General features: G+C 41.2%; 2 protein-coding genes and 1 long non-coding RNA gene across 8 annotated transcripts; 2 read left to right on the plus strand and 1 right to left on the minus strand.

Annotated features, from left to right (window-relative positions):
• Positions 1–210: 210 nt before the first annotated feature.
• On the plus strand, positions 211–1,161 carry LOC149987539 (uncharacterized). Its single transcript, XR_016497904.1, has 2 exons — positions 211–413; positions 546–1,161. It is a non-coding gene; the product is annotated as an uncharacterized LOC149987539 (long non-coding RNA).
• A 3,432-nt stretch (positions 1,162–4,593) lies between these two features.
• On the plus strand, positions 4,594–8,176 carry LOC112294455 (beta-glucuronosyltransferase GlcAT14B). The gene is made up of 4 exons (XM_024544880.3): positions 4,594–5,668; positions 5,883–5,958; positions 6,251–6,366; positions 6,924–8,176. Exons 1-4 carry the CDS (start codon positions 5,017–5,019, stop codon positions 7,433–7,435), a joined length of 1,356 nt encoding a protein of 451 aa, XP_024400648.1. The 5' UTR covers positions 4,594–5,016; the 3' UTR covers positions 7,436–8,176.
• Positions 8,177–8,837: 661 nt separating this feature from the next.
• LOC112294456 (eukaryotic peptide chain release factor subunit 1-3) lies at positions 8,838–13,275 on the minus strand. 6 transcript variants are annotated; one of them, XM_073540218.2, is made up of 7 exons: positions 12,736–13,004; positions 12,134–12,335; positions 11,658–12,003; positions 11,046–11,445; positions 10,437–10,560; positions 10,151–10,273; positions 8,838–8,973 (listed from the first exon to the last, which is right to left on the minus strand). In XM_073540218.2, exons 1-6 carry the CDS (start codon positions 12,858–12,860, stop codon positions 10,151–10,153), a joined length of 1,320 nt encoding a protein of 439 aa, XP_073396319.1. In that variant the 5' UTR covers positions 12,861–13,004; the 3' UTR covers positions 8,838–8,973. The 6 variants fall into 6 exon arrangements, with proteins under 6 accessions (XP_073396319.1, XP_090099818.1, XP_090099819.1 ...); XM_090243692.1 differs by lacking the exon at positions 8,838–8,973 and adding an exon at positions 12,522–12,654 and having other exon boundaries at positions 9,951–10,273; positions 12,736–13,245; XM_090243693.1 differs by lacking the exon at positions 8,838–8,973 and adding an exon at positions 12,452–12,622 and having other exon boundaries at positions 9,951–10,273; positions 12,736–13,162.
• Between the last annotated feature and the right edge of the window lie 1,238 nt (positions 13,276–14,513).

The raw sequence follows: 14,513 nt of genomic DNA on the forward strand, positions 1-14,513 counted from the left end.
CATTAAAAACGAACAACACAAAAAAGAAATCCTCGGCCCATATTTTCATCCACGAGTCTCGTCAGCATTGTCGTTATGAATTATCATTCATGGGTGGCACGACTGCGACCAGAGGTCTGGCAAGCAAGTATGAAGCTTCCGCTGGACGGCGTCCAGTCTCTCTGATACCTCAGTGACCTCGAAGGCTTTCACTTGCTGCTTTGCCAAGGAACTGATTTCCTCTGAGAATATATAGAACTTGAATTATCCAGGTATTCGTAAAATGGGTTGCGATTATTCCAGGCGTGTTCACATGCGCTATGAAGAATTTCACGACTTCGTGGGAAAGTTTAGCCTCTAGTTGAGTTCGCTGTGTTTCTTGGCTATGGAGATGTAGATTCAGGATTTTGCGGATATCCTCGATCGTCTTTATGGTCAGTACGAAGAACTTCCTTTAAATTTTCTTGTATTTCTTCAAGTAGTTTTCTTACTGACTTCACTTTCTGGTTTCTGCCAAAAACTGTGGTCTGAGAGAGCAATATTTATGACTAACACTGGTCGTTCAGTTGCTATTCTCCGCCAGTTGAAACAGCTGAGGCTGCCCCTCTCCAATGATGCTTAAGGTCACCAGTGCATCACTCAAAACTGTGCCGTTGGGAACTACTATCCACTGCCTAATTGGAGAGTGTGCTATGAAAGCGCTATTGATGTTTAGTTGTGTCTTAAACTTCAATGTGCGACCTGTTGAGTCGGGGGTAAAGATTTCTTATATTTAGATAGTTGTAGCAAGGTAATCTTTAGTAATCGAAGCCTGCTTGTTGGGAGGATTATTTTTTTGCAGATTGTTTTGTTTGGACTCGTGATGAATCTAAGGTCTGTAGAAAGAGTTTAGCGTAAACCTTGCGGAATACCCATTACAATTCAGAAGCCTTGCTGTCCGCTGTGACAATGGCCATGACTGTGGGAAGATAACTCCAATGTCACTTTTCATGGACGCCAGCATATGGAACTTGGCATAGTTGCGAAGTGAAGCTGCAGTTTACAGGGACTCCAGAGCTTTGGGCACTTTGTTTTTAGGTATCAATGATATGTTTGGAATCGGCCATTAATCCACCAATATTTGCAAATTTCCTTTCCTTCGGAATTTCAATTTTATAGCTATCCAAAGCATGCGCTTTCCTACGTACACTTTTTAAGCTTCTGTGCATTCTGATTCTATCATGTGGATCAAGTAACAATGACGTAGGGAGTAGCCTAGGATTATCAGTACAAGAGCGAAATAGATTTAAAAGGACACAGTAAAATGGCATTTCGTACACGAAGTGTGAAACGAAGAATATTTGCATGTGTCCATAGCCTCATGAGCTGAAAGACCTAAATTGAGGTCGTGCCTTATGCATGCAGCTAAACAACGTCAGCAAGGATTCGGTGGTATAGAATCAGCACTCCTAGCAATTAGGCTTGGCACTCTCTTGAATACCATAGAAATTTGAATTTTTTGTATGGTAGTCTTTCGAAACTTGGTACATTATAATCTCACACAGTATCCAATCGAGGTCTTAATGTGCAACGCGTGGATCAGCACTCTTTTCTTTCATCTACGTTTTCAACGAATGAAGCAAGTTTTAAACTGGGTGTCGGCGTTTTTGAATTATGAACTTCAGACGTACTTCTGAGTTGGGAGTGCTCTATTATTAGATACGTCTTGTAAAAGTGGAAATCATGGCTCTTTCACAAGCAGGTTAGCCTTGCAAGAGTGCCAGGAATTCATATCCAGATCGTTCCCATTGGAAAGTACCTATGTGGTGGCATTTATTTTACAGATATGTTAAGACCCCTAGGTATATCTCAGGACGTTCTTCTCTGCAAAGACTCAGCATCGCAGCATATCTATCAAAACACACTTCGTCGATCAAGAGGAAGGTTTGGACAACTGGTACCCATCGATGAAGAAACTTGTTAGTAAGTGCCAAGCTATTGTCTTTATGCCCTATACTTCAGCCTCCATTCGACACATTCTTTCACGAGTGATCTTTTATAATACCAGCATCCGTTTTATGTGAACTACATATGATATGAATATGAGTAACAGTCAGAATTGTGTTTATGATTCATTGAACCACTTGGCCGAAGCAATCAAAAGGTCCTGCAGGCGAGAATGAATATTGAGAAAACCACTTACTGCAGGTCTGTGTTCTTACAGACGCCACACTTGCTTTCGCGATCCGCTGCTATTCCCTCACAACAATTATGAGCATAACGTGATACTTTGATGTATCCACACAACAAACCCCAAACCCTAGACTCTGAACCATGAAATCAGTTCCATGCAGTCAAGATCGGACAGTAATAAAACGATGTATTAACTCAGCAGATGTCTTTCCTTGTGAACACCTCCTTCGATACCTAACGCAGTGTTTCTGCGCGTGCCACTTTGGGACCCTCACGCAACCAACTCATTCTTGTCGGTGTCTACAAAATCAATCCAGCGTTCTTGTGTTGGTATAATACCTATTTCCCAATGTGTACACACAAGAAGAAAAATTTGGGGGGCTTCAGTCTATCTGTGCTGCTTACATCTGGTTACCTCAATTACAACATAGCATGCTCATTTCCCTTCACGTTGCTAGACTGGCCTAACCCCCTAAATCCGAGGCAGTGAGATTGTAAAACTGCGGGGCGTGAGAACCTTGCAACTAGCGGTCAACTTCTTCCCTGTTTCCGGATTCACAGAGGGAATGCTGGTCAACTCCGAAAACACGTGGTTTCGCGGCGGATAATTTTATTTCCTTCTTCAAACTTCTTTAAAAAGTTATTCTATTCCACTTTGTTGACAAATATGGGAGCCCAGTTGCATCGCAGACGCTTACCAATGCAACCACCGCAACAATAGACACGATAGACCCAGCTCTCACATTGACGCGACCCCCATCCCAGCCCCTACCCCAGCATAGATTCCCTCCCTATCTAGGCAAAAAATCTCCGTCAAAGGAGATCCTTGAATGCAGTCGGATCTGTGCTTATATACAAATATATGGTGAGAAGCCCCTTTATTTCGGGGATCCCGCTCACTTCCTAATCTAACCCCCGCTGCCTAGCAGACTTGATACACCAGATTCAACGTCATCCATCATAGCAAGCAAAGGATGTCAACTAAGACACATAACGTACCAGGCCAAACGTCTTAGGAGAGAGGTGCAAAAGCTATACGACTCGGCGCTCAATGCGTGCGCATTTAGAATGGAAAATTCGAGGCCTCATCCTCCGAAATGAGAGAGAGAGTAGGGTCCGTGAGGGTGGGGACTGCGGACTAAGACCGACGGCGACCCCTCTTTCCTGGGAGCTCGTCAAGTCAGCGGTCGCCGTCTTCTTCCGTCCATCATCCAACCAACGGGGCCTGGTCCTCCCCTCCCCCCCCCGCGCGGCCCGGCCCGGCCCGGCCCCCGCCCCACAGGGTCATAGGGTCCGTGTCCCAAGACCGCTGGTGCACCATGCTGATACGCGGCCATGGATCTTGTGTTTAATGTGTGATTTGTGGTTCGTATCATTTCGGGGGTCTTCATAACAAATGTATTGAGGCATTGAGATTTTCGTGTAGCTTGAGTGTGGGGTTTTTTTTCAATTATTGTTGGGGTGGATTCATTGTGTCATGCATGCTTGATGGTGGTTCCAATGGGGTGTTTCAGAGCCATCCTAACAAATTACTTTTCATTGATGCTAAAGTGCTTGTATTGAAGATGGTAGTTGGAAAAATAAAAATAAAATAAAAAATAAAAAATTATAGAGAAAGAGAAAGCGATAGTGGAGCTCAGAAGAAGTGTCTGAGGAGGATGAATGTTTGAGTATTTTGTTGATTATCTGAGAAGGACACATATTTAGTACATGTTTGAAGCAAGAGTTTGGACAATAGTAAAAGAATCTATTCAACCAAATTTTGTTATTCCTGCTACAGGTTAGTTTTTCATTTTAAATTATTTTTGTACTGCTTTATTTTTTTATAAATATAATCGTTTTATGTTTCCAAGAATACTCATTTCGTCAATTTTTAAAGACATTCTTAGAACACTTCAAATTATGAGTGGTTGGGTGAATGTGCAATAAAAAGACCGTAAAAAAAATCAATTAAAATGCAAAGAAGTAAAAGTTTAGAAAATGTGGGTTAGGAATAACATTTATATCACATGTAATTTATATCACATGTAAAGCCAATTGATGTTGCAAACTAATTCTCCCACCTTTCATACTTTCTCTTTTCATTTACCATAAAACATCAGTTAAGAAATTTTACCAAATCATACCTTCAAGAACAAACCTAAACAAAAATGGATGTTTATGATATTAATCATACACACACTTGTGTGCAATAGTAACTTATGGCAAAAAAAAAAAAAAAAAAAAAAAAAAAAAACTTACATATGTTATTCTCCAACAATTAACAACATTGTGGAATTATGACAAGCGTAATTTTTACTTTATTTTTATAATTCCTTTCTCCGCTTGGTGCTTCACGCTCCACGCTTGAAGCGGTAATGGAACACCCGACTTGGTACGGTGGTGGTCACCCGATAAGACCGAGAATGGTGGTACCGGGTATGACCGAGACCAGGGCGGAAGCACGGAGCACGAAGGAAGGGAGAAAGGCGCGACCTAGACTTCGACTTTGGTCGCTGGACTTGCGGGTGTATGCGAGACGACTGACTACCTCAGCGTCGACGATTAGATGGTAGCGTCGTTGTCGTTGTTGTTGTCGTCATCGTCGTGGGTCCTGTCTACAATCATTCTTGTCAAAACTCCATCGCCGATCTTTCCTCACAATCCTCATCAAGGTCCTCCTTCTAGTGAAGAAATTGGGTCGCTTTAGCTTGGGTGGTTTCAGTACTGCTCCGATTGACGGGTCTCGCGGCGATTGTAGTAGCCCTAGCACTGGAGCTCGCGTTGGCGGAAACATCCGGCGAGAAGGGTATATGGGTACCCGTAGAGCAGGGATTTGGGGAACATGTTCGAAATCATTTTGGTGAGGGGAAAGAAGTTGTGGTGATGAAGGGAGCTCTCACTCATATCGACTTGCCCATCCGGGCTCGTCTCTCTCGGACGTCGCAGCGCGCTGCGGACGGAATGAAGAAGCTGATGCAGGTGCCGTTCTCCTTGGCCACCATGGAGCGTAAGTGGCTGTCACCACTGTTGGCCAGTACTATGATCTCAATTCTGCTGCTGCTCTTAGCCACGCTCAATTTGGGCTACCGCGGCCACCACCCTAGCATTGGAACCAACCGGATGGATCCTAGCCGGGCCCAGAACGTGCAGGAAATCACGGAGGAGGAGCAGATGGCAGGGCTGCCTCCCCCGCCCAAGCTCGCCTACTTGATCTCAGGCACTAAGGGGGACGGCTTTCGGATGCAGCGGACACTCCAAGCGTTGTACCACCCGCACAATTATTACCTCTTGCACTTGGACCTTGAAGCTCCCGAGAAAGAAAGGATGGATTTGGCGGTGTACGTGAAGCATGAGCCCGTGTTTCAGGAGGCGGGGAACGTGTTTGTGGTTGGAAAAGCCAATTTGGTGACTTACAAGGGGTCTACGATGATTGCTACGACGTTGCACGGGGCTGCTATCTTGCTTCGGAAAGCTAAGGATTGGGATTGGTTTATTAATCTGAGCGCGTCCGATTATCCTCTTATTACTCAAGATGGTGAGCCTGAGCGTGATTTTCTTTATGATCCTGCATTTCTTTGAGTGGTGTGTTGGGATTGTTGTCCGTCGTTGGGTCGGGTGATCGGTGGGACATCTATTCTGAGGTGAATGAAATGGAACGCAATCACGTTTTAACAGCTTATGGAAGTGCTCTGTCCGTAGAGTTAATTTGGAAAATCTCTGATTGAATTTTGCCCACTGGATGAATGCAGATCTTCTCCATGTTTTCTCCTACTTACCGAAGGACCTTAATTTCATTGAGCACACGAGTGACATCGGCTGGAAAGAGTAAGCCCAACATGTTTTTTTCCCCCAAACTTCAGCGAAAAAAGAGTAAAAGAACCGAGGACTCTCGATAAATTAGAATTTGAAGACAGTTTTGTAAGTTGGGGGACGAATCTTCTTTGTAGAATGCGTTGGTGTCCAAAACATATAATACCTTCTTACATTCACTGTTGCTCTCGTTTATGGCATTTTGAAGTCCGTATATTATCAATTCCCTTATTTGAACATCTGATAGAATGTCCCACGAATATGTTGTAAATATGAATGACGATGATGTGGTTAAAATGAATGATAGGGAGCAGCGGGTGAAGCCCATCATCATCGATCCTGGGCTATATCAGAAAACCAAAACTGACATCTATTGGATGACACAGAGGAGAGCTGTGCCTTCTGCATTTCGTTTGTTTACAGGTAATTAACCTCCTCGTTCGGGGCTGATGGTTTTCTTCGTTTGGGATTCCTAGAGCGCCACGACAGTTCCTGATTAACTGACTAGTTTTTGCGTACACAGACTAAAACTTAGATTATCAGTGATACCAGTTCCCGCAAGCCATATCACATCTTCTGCTAGCTAGGTTCTGTTTCATAGAATGTAGTTCACTAGCTTGGAGAGGAGTTCAAGTTTTGTTTTTAGGTTGAGCGAATTAGAGAATCAAGTCTTAGTGCAACCATACTAGGGACCAGATCCTACAGGATCGTCAAACCTCGAAATTCAAGATTATCTTCGTTTGAGATAATGTGGGTGAAACTGATGGAGAAAGGAGTTTGACTTACCTCTTTATTTTTATTTTTATTTTTGTCTATTTGTTTGTTGTTTGGGTTGTAATAAATTTTTTCTTATTTCTTTTTTATACTCATCTTTTGATTCTTTTCTCGAACTGGGGGTTTGAGAGGGCTTGCAGATAGCTTGTCATTCTCCAAGCAACTACCTGACAACCATTCAAATGTTGCTTGTATTGTGAAATCAGGCTCAGCATGGGTTGTGCTCTCTCGCTCTTTCATAGAATACACTATCATGGGCTGGGAAAATCTTCCACGCACGGTACTGATGTACTACGCAAACTTTGTGTCATCACCCGAAGGCTACTTCCACACTGTGCTTTGTAACAGCCAGGAGTTTCGCAACACAACTGTAAACCATGACCTTCACTTTATTGCCTGGGACACCCCTCCCAAGCAACACCCATTGTCTCTCACTGTCAAATTCTTCAAAGACATGAGCAATAGTGGGGCGCCTTTTGCCCGAAAATTTAACAAAGATGATCCGGTGCTGGATAAAATCGACGCTGAACTTTTACACCGGAAGAAGCATGGATTCAGCCCTGGTGGCTGGTGCGTGGGACCAGATGATAATCCGTGTTCAGTTCGGGGAGATTACTCGTTACTGAAACCTGGACCCGGTGCTCGCAGGTTTGAGGATCTTGTTGTCCGCCTTCTGTTACCTGAAAACTTTCGATCCCGCCAATGTGTCGGGGTTTGAAGGTCCAGCATTAGAAGGTGTTAGATGAAGTTCGCGTTTCTCTGGGAAAAGGGGGGTTTCTGGAGGACGTGGACTTTGGAAAGGAGGAGGTATGGTTGCCTAAGCATCTTCAGAGGGCTGTTGCATTCGAGGTGGAATTGAGAAGTTAGAATTCCTCAGGCTCGTGTGGAAGACTCTCTGCCTCCTAGAGAAGAATTTGCACTCTCTCCGGGTTCTATGCACCTTCAATCAACTTCGTCGTCTGATGCCTGCCATGAACAGATTATGTCGCAGATGTTCCAGCACCCTTTGGAGTGCTTGCGGTGATGACTGCATTCGCTTACTACACCTTTACTCTTCACTTCGATGAGCTCTTAGTGACTGCCTCAATAGGCACGAGTTTATGATTGTAGATTCCATTTTCTCGCGTATCTTGCGTAGTTCATTTTCCGCATGAAGTGCCTGCTATGAAGTGAAAGCAGGTGCGAGGAAGAATGCACAAGTACTATGTTCATATTATTATGTAGCGGATAACAGAATATTTCCTGAAGATGTTTCACTTCAGAGTGTCAGGAGCATCAGCTGCAAGCAAGGCAGAAGTATACAAGGAAGTACTTGTGGAGTGGTTATCACATTTGGTCAAGAAATGCAGCAACAATCAACATATTCTAGGTTCCTCCTCCAATTCGCACAGAGCTATAGGTGTTAAATTTTGAAATAGACCTGTAATTCAACATTTTATCAACTTTTATGTTGCACCTACATCTTCTTTGCAAAGTACTCATGAGCTGATGTAGGAGACAGAAGTTAGCTGGTCACTTGGATCTTTGGGTTCTGGAGTTTTTTTGCCAGAGATGCCTTACCTGGATCAGGATATTGATTATGAGCCAGCAGTTAATACTGAAGGTTTCGTAGCAATGTTTTTTCTTGATTGTATTGGAGTTCTTAACTTGTCTGTTGGGCAGGATCAGCAAAGCACAACTACTGTAAAACCTAACACTGAAAACAAGATAACCGCCACAATGAGATGCACCCAACAATTACGAAGAATTCTTGCTCCTAGCAGCACAAGGTCTGTGAGCCTAACTTCTCATGACACAAACGATAGTTCGGTATCTTGGAAACAGGTGAGTCTAAACCCATCAAAGGAGCCAATATCCGAGTACCACCAATAAGTCCAACTTATTTAGAACCACCGACATTTTCCCAACAGTTAGTAGTGCTGTTCATCGACAGATAGCAAGTTTGCGTGTTGTAGATCACAGGCACAAAGAGTCTGGTTGGATTGATGCAGTTCCATTCACTTTATTGGTAACAAAGATGAAATTGGATTTCTATGTTTACCGTGTCATTGTCAGTGGGTAGGCATGAAGGAGCTTTGATTGTACTCGGTGGCTAAAGCCAAGAGAAGAAGGAATAAAAAGAAAATGAAGGTAAATAAGAGGCCACACACTCACATATGACATTCTTAACTTTCCTTGAAATATCACATGTAAATTCCACCCAAAACAAGCTCCGACCTGGTACAGTTGTTGTAAAATGATCTGTTTACTTCTTTCCTGCGCAGCAGAACGTATCTCCGGACTAGGTTGCGATCAGACATGCAAGGCATGATTTGGCAATACAGTGATGAAAATTTGAATATCTTAATTAATTTAATTAATTTGAATTGTAGTAACTAATTTAGTATTTGTTTTTGGTGGTATTACAATTATAAAAAAAGTCTAAAATAAGAGAAATAAAGTTATATTAACCTTAAAGAATTTTTTTTCAAACATGTCATAACTTCAACATTCTCTTACACACAAGTGGGTAGAACTCATGTAAAAGTTGGACAATTGTTAAGGCTATAATGGGAACTCTAACCCATTAAAGAAATGGAATGTTAGAGAGACCCAAGTTTTTACTAATTCAACCTACACATGATGAATGTGGTTGGTTTTCATTGGTTTTAGATCTGGTAGTGGAGAAATAAATCTAGGGTTATTTTATTTTATTTTATTTTTCATTTCATGATGGTTAGGATGGATGGGTCAATTTAGTAAAAAGCTAAGTCAATTTAATATTCCCCTAGAAAAAGCTTACTTGCAAATTTAATATATTTTTAGTCATGATAAAATAATACTATCCTTGCACAAGTTAACAGTATTGTTTTCTTTTGAACAGAATATTCTTGACCTAAATTATGTGAAAACTAACGGTAGGACACAATGGCTAAAAGTCCAGCAGCTAGAGCTACAACCAATAACATTCTACATTCGATTGGAGATTTATAAAAGAAACAAAACAAGTTAAAACAACTCATCACTATCCGTCACAAGTTGGGTGTGTACACAGAGAGAGAGGGCGAGACCTCAAAACAGACTGCGTTCATGGCACTTATTTGTCAACACATTGAGATACATAGAACTACTATCGGCAAGTGGAGTGTGCTGCCAGACTCTCTAACCTGACAATTCCAAAAAACACTCATGTAGAATAGCTCTAGGGTACAAATACAAAAAATCTACGCAGAATTTCATCCATATTAACACCGTTTGATTTTCCATGCATCCCATGCAAAACACCAGGATTTTAGGTGCTTTTAAAGCACATTTAATTTGGCGTGTGATCTCCTACAGCAGAGACTGGCTCTCCGTGATTAACGAACCCAGTAAATCTAAACTATGAATACCCTCCTCTCTCAAATAAGAGAACATGCAAACATAATAGAGACAAACTAACCATCGTGCTCACCTAATAATCCTCGTCACTACCACCATAATCTCCATCTGACAGTTCGTCAAACGTGCGCATATCCAGCTGATAGCGCAAAATACCTCCAATACCTCCGAAACCTCGACAAAACTGGGACCCTTCCTGTAGACCACATACAGAAAAAAAAAAAAAAAAAAAAAAAAAAAAAACTCCCACTCAGATCGACTGTGCATGCTAAATTAGATTCGAAAGATCAAGGTAATAAAAACGGCTACAACTTGTTAACATTTTTAGACTCCTGACATCTTGTCGCATTGTAACGCACCTGTGACTTGTTGGTTACAAACTCTAAAGTGCAGCCAAACCGCTTATACTCGTTTGCAAACCACTCCAAAAGTGACAGCTTCTCTTGAACCTCCAAGTCGGCCTGAGTTTCTGCGTCCTTGAAGCTGAAGCCATCGGAAAGGGAAAAAAATCAGATTGCTGTTTCATTGTTGACATTAAACTAAGAAACCACTGCTAAGCTGATTGCACCATGACCCAAGGGTAACAACTTTAGCACTTCAGATCATACACTAATTGTAAGAGCAAATCTATACAATCCCTATCAAGCAAAGCACTCATTGACAATATGTGTGTGTACACGCGCGCGTGTTTACTGATTGAATTTATTTTAAGTTCTACCAAAACTTCAACAAACTGTATTTTCTGCAAACCATCGCCCACCTACAGCAGTAAACTAATAATCGTATTCAACACGTGCTTATATCATGTTCAGTAAAGCACGCTTTCGAGCTCTCAAATAAACGAGTAACTAGATAAATCCTAATTGTAGGAAACACAATTACACATATCAGCCGTTAAGTATACAAAATCAACATCATTAAACAAATCACCAAAGTTACACAAGAGAAGCTAGTGCAGATTTTGGTACTTCGATTGATCGGCTTCCTGCTCTTTGCTCAAATGTTTGATCACGAGCTCTCCGGTTGCTGCATTTTTCAGAATGTAACGGTTCGTGTCCAGATTCTCCCACACGATCAATGTCTCCACGGCACCCATCTCCAGAGCCTTGAGCGTGTCGTCGATTCCAAACACATACTTCCCTGTATCCTGGCTGATTTCATCAAAGTATTTTCCTATCAACCTCTTCTCCTGAATAAACTTCACGTTCGCAAGAATCTCTGCTGACAACTCGATCGCCTGATTGAACCCATTGTCTCCTCCATAAGACACATCCACCACATTCAGCACCTTCGCTTGCAGCCTAGGGTCGAACATATCGGACTGACTGAGCTCCGTCTTGAAGTCGGCTGAACCGGCAAGGATCAAACCTACATTGAACACATCCAACTGTGTCCTACATTAACTGCACTGTGAGTGATAACTCCAACATCCTCCAACAAAAACTTGCTTGCTTGTCAAGAACACTACTTCACAATCAAAAGCAATCCAATAATCTGATCCAATTAGCTCAAAGCCCACCCTGCTCTCCTCGAAAAGCATGGTGAAAAATTCCCAGAAAATCTGCCGCCAAATATCATACCTGACACATTGGGCTGACTTGTCGCAGGATTAATAAAAAACTGGGTCGCAAGCTCTGCCGTTTTCCGGACATAGTTGTGACGCTTCTCCATTCGCAACCTGGCGAAACGAAGCGCGGACTGTCCTCCACGACCGTGCTTCTTAGGTAAATCCACAGTGAACTTGTGCAGAACCTCTCGCGTGTTCCCGCTCAGGGTTCCGAACAGAGTACCGTTACCGTCCATCACGATGAACCCGAACTTGTCATCTGATTCCAGCAGTTCATTCAAAGCTTCTGTGTGAAATTTGTTGTCACAAAGGTAAAGGGAAGCATTGATGGGCTTGAAGGGCTCGAAATCAATCGTTACCTACATTTAACAGAATCTCGACGTCAAACCATTTTCACAATTCAAGAAACATTTCAATAGACTTCATCAAAATTTCATGTAGCTTTACATTCCCCTTGCTGATTCACGCAGTTCGGAATAGAGAAAGTACCTTCTTCTCCTTGCCATCATTCGTGACAATTGTTCCCGTGTACAACACAAGTCCGTTGGGTGGGACTTTGTTGTAAAGCTTCAATCTCTGCTGCGCAGAAGTGATGGCTCCCAGTACTGACTGCCTGTTCACCCTATTTTTAATGTTGGACGCTGTCCCAAACTCGTCTCCAAGCATCTTAGTCACTCGAGAAATCTGGTCCCTGAAACCACCGCATCATGCCAACTTTCTAAGTAACGAACACAATCCGAAAAAGGCACTGTGTACAACAATTATCATCAAAAATTGTGCTTCCTTCTATGGGAGACGCAGACAAACCTCGTAACCAGATCATCTCAAAGCAACATCTCCGGAACCCTAATTAGGAGGAAATGGAGCACCGACTCACAATCTCTGCGCACATCCTCTTCAATTGAAGCCTATTAACTGCACCAATTCCGAAACCCTAGTTCCACGAAAGCCATTCACCACCACAGCTGAAACTCACACCTGCCACAACTCCCCATACCAACAGACCCACACTGGAAACCATAACTTCCTCAATAAAAATACAAAAAAAAAAAAAAAAAAAAAAAAAAAAATGAACGATCAATCAGACAAACCTGGGCGGCATGATGAGGGAAATCATGGAAGTGCCATTGCCGCGGGCGGACTCCAGCGCCTTGATGAGCTTTTTGATTTTCCATACCTCGATGTTCTTATCGGTTTCCCCACCACTATCCGACATTCCCACTACTCCTCAGAATCCAGACACTGAATTTAAAGCCCACAATCCGTCGACACCAAAAACACACACATGAGAATAATCTACGAGACCCACAAGTTGAGTATCAATCCGCTCGCACGACAATGCTTCGAAGAAAGTTAGAAAACCAAGCCTAGACACCACTGCTCATGACAGAGCCTCCAAAGGAACAATAACAACAAGTGAGTGTTTCCACCGCCCAGGTGAGTTCTTCCTTCCACTTGGTCGATACAAATCCCAATGGAGCAGCAGTGAATGGAGCTCACGACCGACTCCCATTATTCCTGCCAAGTGTACATCACCAAGTATAAACTCTCTCTTATTAGAGGTCATTTCTACATGTTGCTCCTGAATAAATATATGATATAATAGTTCCACTGTCAAATGTTTGAACAACTATGAGCATTCGTTTCGTTGTTCTTCCATCGTATTTGTACAAGTACTATCAGATAGGTATTAATTCTGAAATTGGGGCAACTTTTTATATATATAGATACACAGTTCAGAGTGTGGTGATAGTTCACTTCTGGTGAGAATGACAGTTTTGTTGTCGGTGATGGAGTGGGTGAATTAGACATAGCCTTGTAGATGAATTAGTCAGTGGTAATTCAAATCCTAGTTGTAGAATGCTTAATGGAGCTTGTATACGATTTATTCCTGTTATATTTTATATTTGTTGCTGATTTGCTTGCCTTTAAATGGCCACTATCTCTATGTCCCTATTTTCTTTATTCTTCTTTTATCAAATTAATACAAATATGTTTCTAAAATAGGCATTTGAGATAATGGTTTTTTTAGAGAAACATGTTTATTTAGTTTTGAAGGTTTTAGATAGAGGGACAAATCTTGAAGTTTTAATTTTTCTTGTAATTCTAGAGCAAAAGAGGCATGAGTGAAGACCACATACCTAAAGATAGATAGCAGGTGAGCAATGGACTTGCAAATTCCAACAAGGCGGTTTTTATCTGCAAGTTGAGATTGAAGGCTTGTGTGTCAAAGTGTTTTATTTAGCTTGTTGTCTTTCCTCTCTCTTATAAATTCACTCTTGCTTTTCTCTTGATTGCTATTATAAACTTTTATCTTATTTGTTGTTGCTTTATATCTTTTTATAGTTTTTTTTTTTTTTTTTTTTTTTTTGTTATCATAATTTAGTAATTTTTTACTCACTCTTAATTATTATTCTATGGTTTTTATTTTTAAGTACTTTGATTTTTGTCTATTATTGTGTTCATCACTATTTTTTGTTATCCAGTCTTGTTTTTATTTTTTATTTTTATTGTTGATTATTGAAAATTATATATATTATATGTTCTTTTCCCACTATGTAGTTGCTATTAATGAACTCCTACATTTTATCATTAATTACTTGTAATTACAAAGAATTAAAAACCTCTTTATATTTTAATTATATTTTTATATACTATTAAATTTAAGATAACATTTTCTTTCTCCATTATTTCTTAAAATGGATAATATTTTATTTTTTATAATTTTTAAAAATAATTTAACAAAGATTTGTAAGGACAAGAAGTGAAGGTTGAGATAATATGGAACTATAGAATACAAAAGGATAAGGATATATCAAATTTTGGTATTAACTTTAACAAGAATCACATAATCATATATATATATATA

This window comes from Physcomitrium patens, chromosome 17 (assembly GCF_059467195.1).
Source record: "Physcomitrium patens ecotype Gransden chromosome 17, ASM5946719v1, whole genome shotgun sequence".
Lineage (NCBI taxonomy): Eukaryota > Viridiplantae > Streptophyta > Bryopsida > Funariales > Funariaceae > Physcomitrium > Physcomitrium patens.